The 16,848-nt window shown below is 37.2% G+C and overlaps 5 protein-coding genes across 6 annotated transcripts; 3 read left to right on the forward strand and 2 right to left on the reverse strand.

The window, feature by feature from the left end:
• Positions 1-398: 398 nt before the first annotated feature.
• LOC18008285 (uncharacterized protein At1g76660) lies at positions 399-3,233 on the forward strand. Its single transcript, XM_006390104.2, has 3 exons — positions 399-838; positions 1,485-2,598; positions 2,701-3,233. Exons 1-3 carry the CDS (start codon positions 800-802, stop codon positions 2,874-2,876), a joined length of 1,329 nt encoding a protein of 442 aa, XP_006390166.1. The 5' UTR covers positions 399-799; the 3' UTR covers positions 2,877-3,233.
• Positions 3,234-4,009: 776 nt separating this feature from the next.
• LOC18008924 (calcium-binding protein CML38) lies at positions 4,010-4,741 on the forward strand. The gene has a single exon (XM_006390105.2). It carries the CDS (start codon positions 4,081-4,083, stop codon positions 4,615-4,617), a length of 537 nt encoding a protein of 178 aa, XP_006390167.1. The 5' UTR covers positions 4,010-4,080; the 3' UTR covers positions 4,618-4,741.
• Positions 4,742-6,296: 1,555 nt separating this feature from the next.
• LOC18008755 (calcium-binding protein CML39) lies at positions 6,297-6,803 on the forward strand. The gene has a single exon (XM_006390106.1). The coding sequence runs from the start codon at positions 6,297-6,299 to the stop codon at positions 6,801-6,803; it is 507 nt and encodes a 168-aa protein (XP_006390168.1).
• A 242-nt stretch (positions 6,804-7,045) lies between these two features.
• On the reverse strand, positions 7,046-12,499 carry LOC18008518 (tetratricopeptide repeat protein SKI3). The gene is made up of 19 exons (XM_006390107.2): positions 12,289-12,499; positions 11,866-12,189; positions 11,693-11,776; positions 11,529-11,579; positions 11,334-11,426; positions 11,105-11,245; positions 10,934-11,014; positions 10,609-10,853; positions 10,362-10,533; positions 10,141-10,253; positions 10,005-10,062; positions 9,861-9,926; positions 9,558-9,770; positions 9,365-9,416; positions 8,898-9,271; positions 8,709-8,803; positions 8,346-8,588; positions 7,399-8,237; positions 7,046-7,316 (listed from the first exon to the last, which is right to left on the reverse strand). Exons 1-19 carry the CDS (start codon positions 12,355-12,357, stop codon positions 7,123-7,125), a joined length of 3,507 nt encoding a protein of 1,168 aa, XP_006390169.1. The 5' UTR covers positions 12,358-12,499; the 3' UTR covers positions 7,046-7,122.
• Positions 12,500-12,834: 335 nt separating this feature from the next.
• LOC18007989 lies at positions 12,835-15,763 on the reverse strand. Of its 2 annotated transcripts, XM_006390108.2 has the most exons (10): positions 15,474-15,763; positions 15,290-15,362; positions 15,028-15,090; positions 14,687-14,950; positions 14,183-14,589; positions 13,978-14,077; positions 13,829-13,882; positions 13,648-13,740; positions 13,417-13,545; positions 12,835-13,335 (listed from the first exon to the last, which is right to left on the reverse strand). In XM_006390108.2, exons 1-10 carry the CDS (start codon positions 15,572-15,574, stop codon positions 13,018-13,020), a joined length of 1,602 nt encoding a protein of 533 aa, XP_006390170.1. In that variant the 5' UTR covers positions 15,575-15,763; the 3' UTR covers positions 12,835-13,017. The 2 variants fall into 2 exon arrangements, with proteins under 2 accessions (XP_006390170.1, XP_024008379.1); XM_024152611.1 differs by lacking the exon at positions 15,474-15,763 and having other exon boundaries at positions 15,285-15,334.
• Positions 15,764-16,848: the final 1,085 nt, after the last annotated feature.

Below are 16,848 nucleotides of genomic sequence, written 5' to 3' on the forward strand. Positions count from 1 at the left end.
CTGATTTTGGACGTGTTTTTGGACCAAACTAAAAGAAAATAAAATTTTGACTTTTACATGTTCCTTAACCCTTATTAGTAAACCACCTTCACGTGCTCAGGGAATCAACTTTTGTTTTAAAAAGGGTTTTAGATGTCTAATACCGGTCTAAGATCATTGATAAAACCTTAACATTTCCAATATCAGCACAGTTAAATTTGTAAAACTCATAAACTTTTCCTTTTTTTGCTATTTTTTTCAAAGCCTAAAGAACAGGCGAGAGAGTGTGAATCGAAGAGATTTAACATATTACCAGAGATTTTTCCTTTTTCCCTTTTTTTTCTCTTTCCTCTTTTCTCTTTTTTTTTTCTAAAGCTTTTTGTGTGTGTTTTTTGTTTTGTTTTATCTTTCTCTTTCTCTCTGGTCAGTCACATTCTGATTAAAATAGAAATGCTTTTCCTTCGTAAGGATCATCTTTTCATGCCGATTGCATCAGTGCAGATTTCCATTTTTACTCTTCCCTTCTAAAATTTCCCCTTTTTTTTTTCAATCCTCTCCTCCTTCATAATTTCTTCCTTAATCCCTCCTATTCAAGTGGAAAAAAAATGGGAGTATTAACTTTGTCTTTCCCAAATCTTTAATCTTTTTCACCTTTTTTTCTTTTTCTTTTTCCTTTAACTTTTTCCCCCTGAGAAGTTCTGGATCATATCAGTAAGCTGGAAGAAATTGTGAACAAAACGGAGAAAACCCTTATGATTACGTCTTTGACCTGAAACCTTACTCAGAATAACGCAGTGATTTTCTGACGAACAGACTCCTAATGGGCTCAGAGCAGCACAGATTTCCACAGCAGCAACAGGTTACCTTTTTCTCCATTTCGTTTGAAATTCGAGTTCGTGGGGGGGTTTTACTTCTCTCACTCTCAGGTCTAAATTGTTCGGATTTTCAAGCTTTTTGTTTCTGTGAAGTTCGTGTTTTTTTTTTGTTTGTGCTTCGTAGATCTGACTATTCAACTCTGTTTTCACACTAGTCTAGCTTTTAACTTGATGAAGCAAATGTTCTTCTAGGGTTTATCTTGAGTCTCCCCTTTGATCATTCTGTTGTTGTAAAGCCCAGCTTTAGGCTTTAGCGTTACTGGAATCATTTTTACAGTAAGTGATAATTGAGAACTGAAAAAAAAAGTTGACATTTTTCCTTAGATAGTATTAGTAGCCATTCATTTAGACGAAGAAAAATTCAAGCTTTATAGGGTTTGTGATCTTAGATTCGATGCGTGTAAGCTTATAAAATTACCATTTTTTTTTCTGGGAGAACATACTTTAGATCCATTAGCAGCATTTCATTGTTTTGTAGAAACAGTTGATTCACTATCAAACCTATTCCAATCATCTTCTTGCTTTCCAGATCTCGTTTACAAGTTATGTTTAAGGCTCCATTTGTTTTGTTCCTTTAGCGCATTAACCTTGAAGCTTACACTGAGTGTATGTGTGTGTCTCCATTTGCAGAGGAAACGGTGGGGAGGGTGTCTAGGAGTGTTCTCTTGTTTCAAGACTCAAAAAGGCGGAAAGCGTATTGTACCTGCATCTCGGATTCCCGAAGGCGGCAATGTCTCAGCTACACAACCTAATGGAGCTCATCAAGCTGGTGTCTTAACTAACCAAGCTACAGGAGGAATCAATTTATCTCTTTTGGCTCCACCATCCTCTCCCGCTTCCTTCACCAATTCTGCTCTTCCTTCAACCGCTCAGTCACCAAACTGCTACTTATCCCTCTCTGCAAACTCACCGGGAGGTCCTTCATCGAGTATGTATGCCACTGGTCCATATGCTCATGAAACCCAATTGGTCTCACCTCCTGTTTTCTCTACATTCACCACCGAGCCATCGACTGCTCCTCTCACTCCTCCTCCAGAGCTTGCACATCTCACTACTCCTTCTTCACCTGATGTGCCTTACGCTCGTTTCTTGACTTCCTCAATGGATCTCAAGAACTCTGGTAAAGGTCATTACAATGCTCCAAATGATCTTCAGTCTACTTACTCTCTTTATCCGGGAAGTCCAGCCAGCACTCTTAGATCACCAATCTCTCGGACTTCAGGAGACGGGTTATTGTCGCCTCAAAATGGTAAATGCTCGAGGAGTGATTCTGGCAACACATTTGGTTATGACACAAACGGAGTCTCGACACCTTTGCAGGAGTCAAACTTCTTCTGTCCTGCAACTTTTGCCAAGTTTTACCTGGATCACGACCCTTCGGTTCCTCAAAACGGTGGAAGGTTAAGCGTGTCCAAGGATTCAGACGTGTATCCTGCAAGTGGATATGGAAACGGGAGCCAGAATAGGCAGACGAGAAGTCCCAAGCAAGACATGGAGGAGTTGGAAGCTTACAGGGCTTCCTTTGGGTTTAGTGCAGATGAAATCATCACAACTAGTCAGTACGTAGAGATCACTGATGTGATGGATGAGTCTTTACTCACATCGGCTTACTCGCCAAACGATGGACAGAAGCTGCTTAGAAGAGAAGCGAATTTGCTAAGTCAAACGACCTCTAAATCAGAAGCTGATCTTGATTCACAAGTTGTAGACTTCCATTCACCAAAGGCATTAAATGGTTACAAAGGTGAGTCTTTTCATATTAATCTCAACTCATCTTGCTAAGTCATTTCATTATTCATGAGTTGTTTGTTTCATTGTGCTGATTGTGTCATATTGTGTGGCTTAGATCACAGACCAAGAAACCGAATCCACGCGGATGAAGAGGCTCTATTATCAAGAGTTGGCTCTGTAAAAGGAAGCAGAAGCTATCCTACTGGTTTCTCAAGCTCTGATGCGGAGATCGAATACCGAAGAGGAAGAAGCTTAAGAGAAGGCAGAGGGAACAGACACAGGATAGCCTGATCAAGACCAACAAAGCCAGCTCTGTTCTAAGGTCTTCTAAGTTGCAAAGTGTTTGATATGATCTTGTGATGCTAACTCTTGAGATAAGAATCTAGTTTTTTAAGTATATATAGATATATAAAATATATATATATATTACAGATGGGTTTTTTTAGTTGAATGATGTTTATATTATAAGCAAGCAAGGGTGAGAAAGTGAATGCTCATTTTAGTTGTCATGGCTTTTTTTTGTAAGACCCCATCTTTCATCTAATTGTAGCAATCTGTTTGATGTTTTCAGTGTCTTCCACTCGTTTTAATGCATTTGTTAAAGATGTTAAAAATTGTAACTTGTGAATGTAAATATTATCTTGTTTTTCCCGCTTCTGAACTCATGATTTTCTTCTATATTTTTAACTAACACGAAGCTTGTAAGTATGATTTTTATGTTTCTAGAATGCTTGTCGGACCGGGTCATTAATAATGAGCCAAAATTAGATATTAGATTGCCGACGTTGCTTACTTGCTTGCGTTGCGTTTAATTTTGATTAAAGATTTAATAATGCATCGATTTATTATAAAGTTGAGCAAAATATTGTCTTAAATGCGCTGGTCGGCGACCGTTTTATTGACCGTTAACCTCTAATTAAAAACTTGTTAACCGAAACTCCTCGTTAACCATAGCCACCTATCTCTGTATATGCGTAAGAGTGCCTCGGCTTACGTGAATCTAAATCACATTTTTAACCGATTATAATCGTACACGTACTCAAACAATTGTTTTATATCTTTTCTTATTATTTAAAAGAAAAAAGGAGATAAGACGAAAGTAGTGAAGCTTCGAAGCGCCCACCGGAAAAAAATCTCGTGTTGCTGCAAGTGTCAAAAACAAGTGGCCGGTCTTCATAACTTATTATTTTCCCAAAATACCCTTTTTAGCGTTTATCCAACTAACAAGAGACAAAAAGCGTGTTTTAAACAGAAACTTAGACCTAATAATACCATTATAAAAATATCTAAACACTAATATCCCACGTCTAAGACACTTTCATCTTTTATTTTTTATTTCAATTTTTGTAAGTCCCATTCCTTCACCACAACTTGACACACGCCTTTATATATAAACCAAACATAGTAACCTTTTTTCCACACATCTCTCTAATTCAAAAACAAAACAAAACAAAACAAACAAACAAAAAACCAGCAACTTCTTTTGTTTTCTATCATGAAGAATACTCAACCTCAATCATCTTTCAAGAAACTGTGCCGTAAACTCTCACCAGAGAGGAAAGATTCTGCCGCAGAGAAGAGACAAAACAACAGAAATGGTGAGGACAAGAACAGAGACTTAGAGGCTGTTTTTGCTTACATGGACGCAAATAGAGACGGTAGAATTTCTGCAGACGAGCTTCAAAAGAGTTTCACGACATTGGGAGAGCAGTTGTCTGATGAAGAAGCCGAAGCAGCGGTTAGATTGTCTGATACTGACGGAGATGGGATGTTGGATTATGAGGAGTTTGCTCAGTTAATCAAAGGAGATGATGAATCTACAGAGGAGGATAAGACTATTGAGCTCAAGGAAGCGTTTAAAATGTATATCGCAGAAGGTGAAGAGTGTATTACCCCGAGAAGCTTGAAGATGATGCTAAAGAAGCTTGGTGAGTCAAGAACCACTGATGATTGTAGAGTTATGATTAGTGCTTTTGATCTCAATGCTGATGGAGTTTTAAGCTTTGATGAGTTTGTGCTTATGATGCGTTAAGTTTTTAAGCGCTGCCATTGTTGTTTTTTTTTTTTCTTTTAATGGTTCCTTGTTGTATATAATTAGTGGCTTGTGACGCAATAAACACGAATGTTCTTTAATTAATCCATATGTGAAACTTTGTCTTATTTTTCAAATTGAATCTCTAGATTCTGTTGAGGTTTTGACCATGTCTGTGTTGATATTCCCTGAAGCACACTTTCCAAGACTAAAACTGAGCATGGTCAGGAGATTCACATAACGGTAACAATTGTGGAATCTATTAAGTTCACATTCCTAACCAATCAATGTCTGTCCCTGACCAATAGGCGGACTTATTATTTTGAATCCACCAGACCAATTAGTTGGAGAAATGGTAAAGCTTAGGTTCTGAAGAAATGGTAAAGAAAAGGAAAGGCCCCTCGAGATATATATGTGGCATTTGAATCACACTTTAGTCTCTCTAAGTTGATATATCTCGAAGGGGATCACGGCAACAAGCCATATTTTATATATATATACGTTTTTCTAACTTCAGATGTGGAAACAATTGTTTCCCATTGTTAAATGTGGAAACTTTGTTTTTAATTTCCAGTAGTAAAAACAATTGCTTCTGATTGATTGTGTTGCTTTAAAACAAAAAATACTAGCTAAGATTATAGATGAAACGGAAAAATAGTGATCTATTAAACTAGCGACTAATAATTCTCTTGACTAGCAGTTTAAATTTTAATGGCAATGAGATTATGAGAAGCACCATAGGCTGAATCAGGGATCCATGTATATATTAGAAAGTGTCCTAAAATATGTTATATGCTAGACATACAGGAGAACATATAACGTGTAAGCATAGATACGGTATGTTTACAGCCGGGGATTGTATGGTGAATATTTTTTTGTTTACAAAACGTATAAACATACGAAGTAATGTATATAATAATCACTGAGGTAATAATCTAAATCTAGTTAAAACTCAAAAGCCAAATGAAAAAAAGTTTCAACTCTCAAAACGAAATAATATATCAACCAAATGGTATGAAAAACAAATAACAAACCATAAACTTTTCTAAAACTTATTAAACCTACGTTGTTTTACTTTTGGGAAAGTAAAAATTTTAAAACACACAATCTAGTTTTTTTTTTTTTTTTGGGTCAATACACACAAAATCTTGTTATTGTATTTGTTAAGTAGCTAAAAGTAGTGATCGTATATATGACCGTTTTATTTTTCACCGTATAGTTTACTGTATACCATAAAACAGTACGCCTAGACTGTATAACGTTGCACACACCATATTTTAGAAGAAATAGGAGTCGTCAAATTTGTGGTGGTACCCTTTCTTAATCCTCATTCCTAAATTTAAAAACGAAGAAAAAGCGTGTTTTAAACATGACAATGTGACCTGTAACTAATATACTAATCTTTCCTTTCCTAGATCTAAAGACTAATAATAATACGTTCTCGTCTAGATCTGAAGACTAATAATATTCTTTTTCTAGATCTAAAGACTAATCTTGAATCTCCCACGTTTGATTCGTTTCAGTTTTTTTTTTTTTTTAACAAGTTTTAATCTATTCTTGACTTGAAACACCCCTATATAAATATAAAAACCCTTTAGACAATTTTCTCATCTAATTCCTCAATCAAAAGATAAAGAAGAATTTGTAGCATACCCAGTAAAAAAAAACATTTTGTCCTCATGAAGTATACTCAACGTCAGTTATTTTCATCTTTCATGAAACTCTGCGAGCAACTGTCCTCAGACAGGAACGGCGAGAGCAAGAACAGAGATATAGAAGATGTTTTCGCTTACATGGATGCAAACAGAGACGGTAGAATCTCTGCGCAGGAGGTTAAGAAGATCTTGAAGACATTGGGAGAGCAACTGTCAGATGAAGAAGCCGAAGCAGCGGTTAAACTGTCTGATATGGACGGAGATGGAATGTTGGATTTCGAGGAGTTTGCTCAGCTAATCAAAGGGAGTGATGAATTTACAGAGGAAGAGAAGAAGATCAAGATAATGGAAGCCTTTAGAATGTATATTGCTGAAGGAGAAGACTGTATTACTCCGAGAAGCTTGAAGATGATGCTAATGAAGCTTGGTGAAGCAAGAACGATAGATGATTGCATTCTCATGATCAAAGCTTTTGATACTAATGCTGATGGAGTTTTAAGCTTTGATGAGTTTGTCCTTATGATGCGTTAAGAATATTCAGCCCATCCATTGTTGACATGTTGTTGCGGCTTTATCATTGTTTCGTTTTTCTTTTGTTTGTTTGATTGCTGTAAATATGGCTTTACAAGCAATAAACGCAAGCAAGAAAGCTGTGCATGCGCAGGGCTAGCTTAGTTTTTCATTAAAAAGGAAAAAAAGAACACGTACATCTCTATCACAAATTGTGTTTTTCTATCACAAAAACTACATGTCAAAGCATTATACGTATTTGTAAAAAAAAAAAAAAAAAACAGAACACGTAACTGCTCTGCTCTTCTCTGTTCTGGAATTGGATCTCAATTTTTGGTTCTTAGTTAATGGGATGTTCAACAAGCTTAGCCAAGACGTTCCAATATCTCGTACAAGAAGGGTTAGTGTGAATCGCCCTAAGCACCCATTTCTCAGGGGTTTGAGAGTTTTCAATCCCTGAAACGGTTTCGGGTCTATCTTCTGATTGTCTTGAAAGTAAATGCATCTGGAAGTAAACCTCTGCAGGCCTCATCTCTGTCCACAAATCGAAAAACATGTTTAGTTTTTCGGAAAGTTTGGTGAAAAAATAAAAAGGTAGAACAGAGTCATTCAGTACCTGGTGGCCAGCAGAGCCATTCAAGACGAAGGTTCTTTTCCCATTTCTCTTTAGAGCCAAGACTTCCATGTGCTTGAGCTAATAATGAATACACAATAGGCAAAGGAACAAAAGAACTCGCTTGAACTTTGCTAAGACTCTTTACAGCTTGTGAGAGGAACTGAGAGTCATTAGACTGTCTAGCCAGCTCCATGCAGACAGCACCACGACAGAGAAGTAGACAGCTCTCTGAATTACCCAACGAACAAGCTTGTGCAAGGAACTCCTCTGCTGAGAAAAAGTCTTTTTTCCCGACGGAAACTAAGCCAAGAGCTAAGCTGTATATAGCCATCCACTCTTTCCATGAATCCTTCTTCTGTCTCGAGCTTTCTTCTAGGCTCATTTCTAAGAGGTTAGCATCAGGTTCCAGATCAAACTGAGATTCTATGAGCTTCAGGCAGATCCAACCAATATTTGAGTCAGTCTTGAGTTCCAAACAAGCTCTGTATTCCTCTTGCATGTTACTGGTGCTCCCTTTTGCTGCATAGGCACGGCAAAGCTGCAAATGTCCTAGAAATAGGTAGCTGCGTGGAAGCGAAAGGGAAGAAGCTTTTCGAGCATAGTCAATGGACTCTGCTATATATCCCTTCTGCAAACTGATCTCAGAAGCACAAAGAAGAAGCTGGAACTTCTGATATTCGCCTTCCTTCGAACAGGTCTCATCAGAGAGTGCCGCAGAGATTAGACGCTCAATAGCACTACAAAGCTGGCGAGGAAATCTCTGTTCACGGGCCTTCTGCACGAGATTCAGAATAAGCAAGTATCTTACATCGCTGTTCCAAGGTTCTTGATGCAAGAATCTGCGTAATAGAAAACAACTGATTTCAAAAAGGACCAGGGACAACTTTGAGAGTGGATCAATTCGGATTCTGAGATTGCTAAAATGATGTAGAAAAATTCTAAAATACCTTTGCAGTTCCACAACAACAACAGGAGCATTCAGACACTGACATTGGCATGTCGGAAATGAGAACCTTGGAGCTGTATTACCAATTACATTGCAAGCAACTGATCCTCCACCAAGGACCTCCAATGCGGACTTCAGACCTTCCTTATTTGCACAATCGGAGACATTTATAATACAGCATCTACTAGCAGTGCAAGCCTCTTTTGTTCCTTCACCAGCTAACAAGATATATCCAAGCAGGTTCCTAATTACAACAAATTATAAATTAGGAGTTATGATTGCAGTAACAACATATCATTGCACAATTAAAACCTAGTGCGCTTGATCAGCGTTTATGTAACCTCTAGTACTGATTAACACCCACCTTAACAAATTACTATGAGGATACATATGAAGAGCTTTTCTGAGGTGGGCAATCCCTTTCTCAAATCCAAGGAAATCACCTGCTCCAGTTTTCAGCTGCAATATCCAGAGTGGCGTCATTTTAATTCAGACATTAGTCAGCCTACCAAATCAAAGGGGCCGACATGATAACCAAGATCAAAAGGCTCACCAATTTACTGAGTGCTATCAAATAGTGCATTGCAACTATTTCTTCTTGTGATGTTATATAGCTACGAGTGCTCGCAACAATCGACTGAAGTCTATCACTCTGATCAAGAGAATGGATGGCAGATACTATAAAGCTGATTTTCGAACTCTGAAAGAAATCCTTTGGCATTTTCTGGATGCTGGTGATAGCAGAATCTAACCCAGATATGCAATAAAGAAGACTGCAGATGAAGCTGATTGGGAAGGCTCTTGAGGTTTTTTCCATGGTAGAAATCCTACCAGCCAGATCACGGATCACTGAGAGAGCCGAATCATTCTCACCAATCTTCCACAAAGAGTAAGCATACATTTGCAAACCTCCGGCATCAAGCAAACCTTTGGAAAAATTTAGCAAGATATTAGTAAAATTAAATTTTAGTACAGGTTGCAAGAAAATCCTGTCTTCAAACTGGGTGAGCAAGTACAAACCTTTTGACTTCAAATTTGCGCATTCCATAGCAGATTCTTTGAATTGTCCTGCCTGCAAACATACTTTAAATGAGTACGATAGTTGCATAATTGTATTTCTACTACTTATTGAATTAAATTTGAACCAATCACATCTCAAAAATAGCCATTATAAAAAACATGTTGACAACAGAAGGAAGGGTGGGGATTTTACCTTGCTCAGTGACCTGGCCAAGTTGATAGATATTTTTCCAGCATGCGATTTCACTGAATTGTCAGGGTAAACACTCATTGCAGCTAGTGCTTGCCTGTAAGAAGCAATGGCAGTATGATAATTACGCCTTGCCTCGCAAACTAGCCCGTGGAGGTTATGGGATTCTGGGTAATCAGGAGACCGCTGCACTGCCTGCTCAATGCAAGCATAAATCTGCCACAAAGTTTCAGACTTTCAGGATGGGGGTTTACGTAAAGCTCATTCCGATAATTTGTGTAGATATATGAATAAATATATTCATACCTGCGGAGATGAAATATTTCCCTGCAGCAAAGCAAGCCATGCCAAACCAACCTGGAACTCCGCAAGCTGGACAGAAGATCTCATGCCTTAATTAAAGCCATCACACTATCACAGTAAGTAAACCACAGTTAAAGCAGAACTTACCGGTGATATTTGTGCAGCTCGTAAACAACTCTCAAAAGCCTCGTCTGATATTGACTCCCTGAGGTGTTAATTAGTCTCTATGTGGGGCAAAATTCTAGTAAACATGAAGATTCTTTTGCACATAATAAGCATCTACCTAGCGTAAGTATCAGCTGAGCCGGCCCAAGGTAGCGCAAGTGTAGGATCTATGCTTCTAGCACAATCAAAAGCCTGCTTTGCTAATTTCATTTCATCCGACTCCCTGAAGATCTGTTTCATACAACCAATATTAAAATCAAAATGAGGGAAACTGTAACTGAAATCATAAACATAGGTAAAACAAGAATGCAAGAGAGACAAAATGTGAAGGCACAATACCTGGCCCATAAAAGCCCAAGCAACGGCTAAAGATACATCCAAATGCAATGCCCGGATCAAAGCATGTAGCTTCAAAGCACTATTATCAGACATACAACCCAAAGCAACCCAGAACTCTGAGTTGTCGCATTCCAGCAATAACGCTCCCAGAGCCATCTTTTCTGGTAGCTTCCTGATAGAATTGTAGACTATTACAAGGGAAAGTTAAAAATAAGAAAATGCCAAACAACGCTTAGTACAATCTTACCAAGAACTAGTAGTTTCAGAGTCATCGCTTAAACTTGAAACGAGATCACAGGTTATGGCAATGTCAGTATAAACATTAGCTTGCCAAGGGGCTAAGTGTAGAGCTCGCTGGTAAGACGATTTGGCTGACAATGCAGCTGAGTAACAAATGCTTCTCCAAGAAAGGATTGAATCTTTGAATGTCTTTAAAGTGAATTCTGAGTTTTCAGTTCCACCAGACCACGGAAAGCATCTTGCATATGTAAGCTACTCAAGAAACAAAACAAACATTAGATGCCCAGATAACAAATAACCTGACACGTAAAATTCAAGGCAAGCATCATTACCTGAATATCTCCATGTAATTTCCATATACAGGACATGTTGCTGGCCAGCTCACTGCTAACTTTTGCAGCTTTACGAGCATCCTACAGTGGATTTGCATTACGTTCACGCAGTTAGGTATATCCAATATGGATGAGAGCAGGACAAAATCAGAAGAGGTTAGTATCATTAACCTCCAATAACGAAGCTGCCCATCCAAATGCGCCCAAATTTATGCATTCCTTTGACCAACTAAGCAATCCAGAAGCAAGACCATAGAGCACAGCAATATTCTGAGGTGAAATCTTCAGCGCTTGCTCAAAGAGCTCCACACCCTATATAAATGCTATATGAGACTGCGGGAGCCATACGAACAAAGTCTCTAAAGAAGTCATTATGAACAGACGCGGATACAAATGTTACCTTTCTATATGAACCAAGCATCAAAAAGATGTTTGCACTCTCCGTTAATGCAAAAATCTTGGTCTCATCTAATTCAATGGCACGGCCATACGCCTTTTGTATCATTGAGAATTAAAGTCACAACGGAATCAGCAATAAACCCAAAACCACTTCAAGAAACCGGGAAAGTACAAAACAGAAACAGCCTCTTTTTACCTTGATAGCAGCAGTAAACATTCCAAGTCGCTGGTAAGCCAGGCCCAGAGCCTGCAACGACAGACAAAAACAAAAAAAAAGATTCTTGTCAAATTCGTTGTTGTAGTGAAAACAATGAAACGTAATTTGATAATAACTGAGGATAAAGAGAAAAGGACAATTACTTCCCACAAGTCAGACATGGTTGGATAACCTCTAATCGCATGTTGAAGGCTCTGAACAGCTTCAGACCACTTCTTCTGATGAAGCTGCGATAGAAACCAAAGCCATATATGATGAGCAAGCAAGACAAACAAAAGAGAGATTGCATAAAAAGGGAGGAGAAGAATCAGACAACCTGAATGTAACCCAATCTGCAAAATGCCCAGAAAGCCTTGGGAGACTTTTCAGAAGCGTCACGGCAAACCGCAATTTCCAACATCTCTTTCCCTTGTCTGTCAAATAAATCGCACAGAGCTTCTCCGGAATCAGAGTCATTAGGATTTAGCAACACTGCTCTCTGGTAACACTTAGCAGCTCGATTGAGATCAAGGGTCACACGCGAGTAGTAATGCCCTAGATACTTGAACGCCGCCGCATTATCCGGGTTTAACTTCGCCGACAACACAAACCGCTCCGCCGCTTTCTCAGAGTCTCCACCATTCTCCCACAGATACAAACCCTGTATCAAATAAAGTTTGCAATTGTTACTTTCCATGAGCATGTATCAAGAGAACCTATTGGAGATGGGAATTAAATCATCGTCTGAAAAAACAATTACGAGTTTAAACTGTAGAGAAGGGTCGTCTGGATTCGCCTCTACGGACTTTTCCAGTTGCTCCAATACCATCTCCACCGTCGTCTTCCTCTGATTAGAGTGAAGAAGAATCAAAGGTTTCGAAATAATGAGAGAATGATTTCAATCTGATGCGAGAAGATGTACGAACAGATTGATTAACTATGTGAATTTCTTCTTCTTTTTTTTACTCTATCTCTCAACTCAACCGAAAGATAAAAAAAAAAAAAACCTAACTTTTTTCCTCTCACCGGAAAACAATCATCGGCGTCCAGAGAGACAAACCAAGCAAGCAAAATTTCAACCAGACCCTTGCATTATTGTCAAAATACAAATTAGGTCACTGAATTCTGTTTCACTCCAAATTAAACCCTGTAAAGGTTAATGGAATGATTATTAGGCCCATAACCCATCTGACCATAGGCCCAACTATCTACTTTTTATATTTTTTAGAATACCCCTCGATCTATCGGTTTACTGTTGAAGTATTTCGGATACACGGTTTAAAACGTAAATTAATTTTCGGTTTAATCTGGTATTAGACGATTACGCAAAGTGCATAAACAGTTTTACAATTTTCTCTCGCCTGAAAAAAAAAACTCTTGCTTTACTACATGAGTCTCAAAAAACAAAAACTTGAACTTGAACACTAATTGTAACTGACTTATTTAATCACATTATGAGGCCAAAAACAAAACTTGTATGAATAAACAATCACGTCTTATTTCTTCCTCCGACCAATTCTCCGGCGATAACATACCGGAAACTCAAATTTTCCGGTAACCACTCAAAATTCTTAATCTTCTTCTCCTTCAGACATTTCTCAGCAATCGTCCTCGCATTCTCCGGTAAACACTCAGCTGTTGATTCCATGAGCTTAGACAAATCCATTGACATGTCTTTAACGTAATGCTGAAAAATCTTTGGCAACAATATCTTTGTCCCTTTGTGAACACGAACATTACTTCTGATAAACTCTTTCTTCGCTTGTCTTAGATCCCGGAAGATTCTATCCGCGGTGTAGACCCGAACCTAAGTATAATCAATAACGTTAATTCCAAATTCACGAGTAAACGTCGTTAAGATCTTGAATTGGTTTCTAGAATTTGTTACCGTAGGATCTGTGAATGCCCCTGAAGAAATGGCGAAATGAGCTAAAGCCTCGGGATACTCCAATGCGTAAATGTGTCTAACACTGCAAGTTCTCGACTTTCTTGAAGGCGAAAACAACGTCTGGAGTAACTGCAAAATGTAAGTTACGCATTTAATTACTACATGGTGAAAGTGAAAGTGAAAGTGAAAGTGAAAGTTAAAGTGAAGCAAAAGAAAAATGAAATGGCATACAGGTGATGGTGATGAGTAATGAGGTCTGATTCCTAAAATTGAGCTTTGGATGATGAATGGGTTTATGCGATAGCCTCCAACATCATAAGCTGCCTGAGTTTATATAAAGAGAATTTGCTTACTAGAATAATCATCAAATAAATGTTGCGTAATCAAATCACATGTCTAACTGGTATTTAACCTTCAAAACCGAAGTGTTTCTTGCGCGGTTGTGAGTTCCATAAGCTAAGTAAGCCTACAAAAGAAGAAAGATTTCGATATGAAAAGATCATTACAATAAAAGATAAAGAAACAGATCAAAAGATGAATTTTAAGAGCTTGGTTGCTTACATGCATCACAAGAGCATTGTGAATGTTAATCCAAAACGCAAGCTTTTCTTCACGTTTCATTCTACTTGGATCAACTTTCTCAAGACTTTGAACCAATGATCTGCACCACATGCAAGTTGTTCATATAACACAAATAAAGATCAATCCAATTTTTGAATGTAGAAACAGAAAAAAGAAAAAAAAATAATCATGAATCCAAATATACCTGAAGTTTTGCAGCATAAGAGCAGCGTAACTGAAACTACCATCATCCAAGTGTACTTTAAGAGCCTCGATTACAAGAGCACCACAAGGCAAAAGATTGCCTTGATCTAGACTGTGATTCATCAAATGATCGTCACTAGCAAAATGCAGGCTCCGTTTATCATCATAATTGGATTTGGAAGAGAAAATGGTTGATGAATTCGATACTGAAGAAAGCGGAGAAGCAGAGAAATAAGCGGAATTCTTTCTTGTTGAGCTTCTTGAAAGTGTACAATATACAGAGGAAATGCATCTCATGATATCTTCAGAGAGTTTATTCGGGTTTACAAGGTTGTGATCATCAACTAAATGAGATGATCCTAGAAGCTCTCCCAGACTCTGATTACCAGAAACTTCTCTAACCCCTTCCTGAAAATTTATAAAAATAAAAACTTTTTTCTCTCAGTTGATTTGTAAAAGAAAAAACTTTTTGAGTTGAGTCTACTTGGGTGGGTTTTAGAATTACCCTTGAAGATAAGGCTTTTAAACTAGTGTGGAAACTCCGAGGATACGAAATTGGTTTTTCGTAAGCTTGATAAAAGTGGTTTGAAAGTGTTAGTGATGATGGTGAAGTAGTCACTGAGCGAGGTAAAGTTGTTGTTGCAGAGAGATTAGAGAAGGAAGAAATTTGCTGTTCGAATGATTTTCTGTAGAGAGATAATAAATATCTTTCCATTTGAAGAATCTCTGACTCGATTGAAGCAATTTCCTTCTTCAATTCTTCTGAAGACTGTCAAAAAAAAAATTAAGATTATCAAGAGACTTAGCATAACAAGAAAGTATATTAAATCAAAGATTTAAACCAACCTTTGGGATCAGGCGGAGATTGGGATTTTTTTGGGTTATTAAAGTCTTCTCAAGTGGTAAAATCTGCCATTAAAGGGAGAATATAAAGAAGAGAATGAGATTTCTTCACTTTCTTGTTCTTGAAAATTGCATCAGACAATATAAACCCAGAAGAAAAAGCAGAGAGTTCTTTTTTGTTTTTTAAAGACATTTTGAGATACTTTTCGCCTTTTCAAGAAAAAAAAAAAAAGGCAATAAAATTGAGATGATTTCGAAACAGTACAAGTTTGCTGTCGGAAGCGAAACTGGGAAGTGACGCATCAACAACACTCTGCAGAACCATGCTCTCTCTGTTCCTACAAGCAAAACCGAACAGAGAAATTTTCATTTAGCTTTGATTCGCAGATTGATTGATTTCTCTGTAGAATATAAAGATAAATTAGTACAATCTCTTTTTTATTATTTACCTCGGAGAAGAAGAAGAAGAAGAAGATGCAGAAGAAGAAGAAGAAGATGAAGTAGGAGAGGAAGAGAAAGATGAAGAAGCACAATTCATCAGAGCCATCATTTTCTCACACTTTAGAATTATCTTACTCAGAAAGTCAATATCATGTTTCGAGGAACCTAAAATAGCCAAAGCTCCAGCCTTTTTTTTTGCTTCGACTCTTATGTTTCTGTGACTTGAAAACCTGGAAAAGGAATATGCATTTGTAACTTTCCGGGAAAATGAGTTAGAAAATTAGTAAGTGAAACCGACATTTTTTTTTCCCTGGAATTCAGACGCAAATGAAGTGAACCCATTTTCTACTTCGTTAAGATCTGAATTATATTTATTAAAAAAATGCATTTATATATCTGTCAATGTCCTCTGTTTTCATATTTATGGCATTGTATTTCTTGCCGTGTAATTAGAATTGTTTATAGTCCGTCCGTTTGCATGTCTTTAATCATATTATACAATACTATTGCTATATTTCCCTCATAAATCAGACCCACGGAAAAATATAATGCAATAAACAAATTAATTATAGTTCAAATACCTACAACAAAATATAATGTACATGCGACTTAAGATCCTTTGAACTAAGAAAAATTATATGCTGTTATATAATGGTAAAGTATACGCGGATTTGGTGTGTAATGTGCAGAACACTTGAAAAGTTTTTTTTTGGTCAAGGGACACTTTAAAGGTTTTATATCATCGTTTAAACAAGAGTGTGTTGTATATATTTTCATTTTATAATAGATTTATAACTTTGTAGTGTCTTTTAGTGGAATTGACTGCACTATAATTTATATATATATAGAACGGTGAGATAATTTAATAATGTTTTCTGCCGGTAAATTAAATTATTTAGCAAATACTGCAAATTAGTATTTTATTCGAAATAAAAACATATACTCCCGTACGAGAGGAAAAAAAAAAGTTAATTAAAAACGACGCAATTAATGCCTTTGAGCTAATAAACAACTAAGTGGGGACAAATGACTACATAAGAGTTGACATGGGGTCGTAAGATACCAATAAATATGTTCCGATCACGCCCATACGAGAAATCGACATTATTTTGGTAGTACGAAATAAATTAATCACTGTGAACAGGTCAGAAAAAACTTTTATAATGTGAAAATTCGAAGATCACAGACAAAAAAATCACATTTAAAATGGCAACCGAGCACTAGAATATAATATAAACTAAATTTAATACAACGTATATGAAGAATCTCTTATATAATGAGAACATTCTAAGAGTTAGTATATTGAACAAGTAAAATTGTAAAAGAATCTATCAAGTATGTATTGATATACATATCTATGTGACTAAAATGTGCATCCGTGCC

This window comes from Eutrema salsugineum, unplaced genomic scaffold (assembly GCF_000478725.1).
Source record: "Eutrema salsugineum unplaced genomic scaffold, Eutsalg1_0 scaffold_9, whole genome shotgun sequence".
Lineage (NCBI taxonomy): Eukaryota > Viridiplantae > Streptophyta > Magnoliopsida > Brassicales > Brassicaceae > Eutrema > Eutrema salsugineum.

Coding starts and splice junctions, on each gene's coding strand:
- LOC18008924 (XM_006390105.2), top strand. CDS start 4,081: ATGAAGAATACTCAACCTCAATCATCTTTCAAGAAACTGTGCCGTAAA.
- LOC18008285 (XM_006390104.2), top strand. CDS start 800: ATGGGCTCAGAGCAGCACAGATTTCCACAGCAGCAACAG. Junction 839..1,484: donor GATTTCCACAGCAGCAACAG/GTTACCTTTTTC, acceptor CTCCATTTGCAG/AGGAAACGGTGGGGAGGGTG. Junction 2,599..2,700: donor GGCATTAAATGGTTACAAAG/GTGAGTCTTTTC, acceptor TGTGTGGCTTAG/ATCACAGACCAAGAAACCGA.
- LOC18008755 (XM_006390106.1), top strand. CDS start 6,297: ATGAAGTATACTCAACGTCAGTTATTTTCATCTTTCATGAAACTCTGC.
- LOC18007989 (XM_006390108.2), bottom strand. CDS start 15,574: ATGATGGCTCTGATGAATTGTGCTTCTTCATCTTTCTCTTCCTCTCCT. Junction 14,951..15,027: donor ATCTCCGCCTGATCCCAAAG/GTTGGTTTAAAT, acceptor TTTTTTTGACAG/TCTTCAGAAGAATTGAAGAA. Junction 13,741..13,828: donor GAAACACTTCGGTTTTGAAG/GTTAAATACCAG, acceptor ATATAAACTCAG/GCAGCTTATGATGTTGGAGG.
- LOC18008518 (XM_006390107.2), bottom strand. CDS start 12,357: ATGGTATTGGAGCAACTGGAAAAGTCCGTAGAGGCGAATCCAGACGAC. Junction 10,854..10,933: donor AATTACATGGAGATATTCAG/GTAATGATGCTT, acceptor TTTCTTGAGTAG/CTTACATATGCAAGATGCTT. Junction 8,804..8,897: donor TGATAGCACTCAGTAAATTG/GTGAGCCTTTTG, acceptor TGGATATTGCAG/CTGAAAACTGGAGCAGGTGA.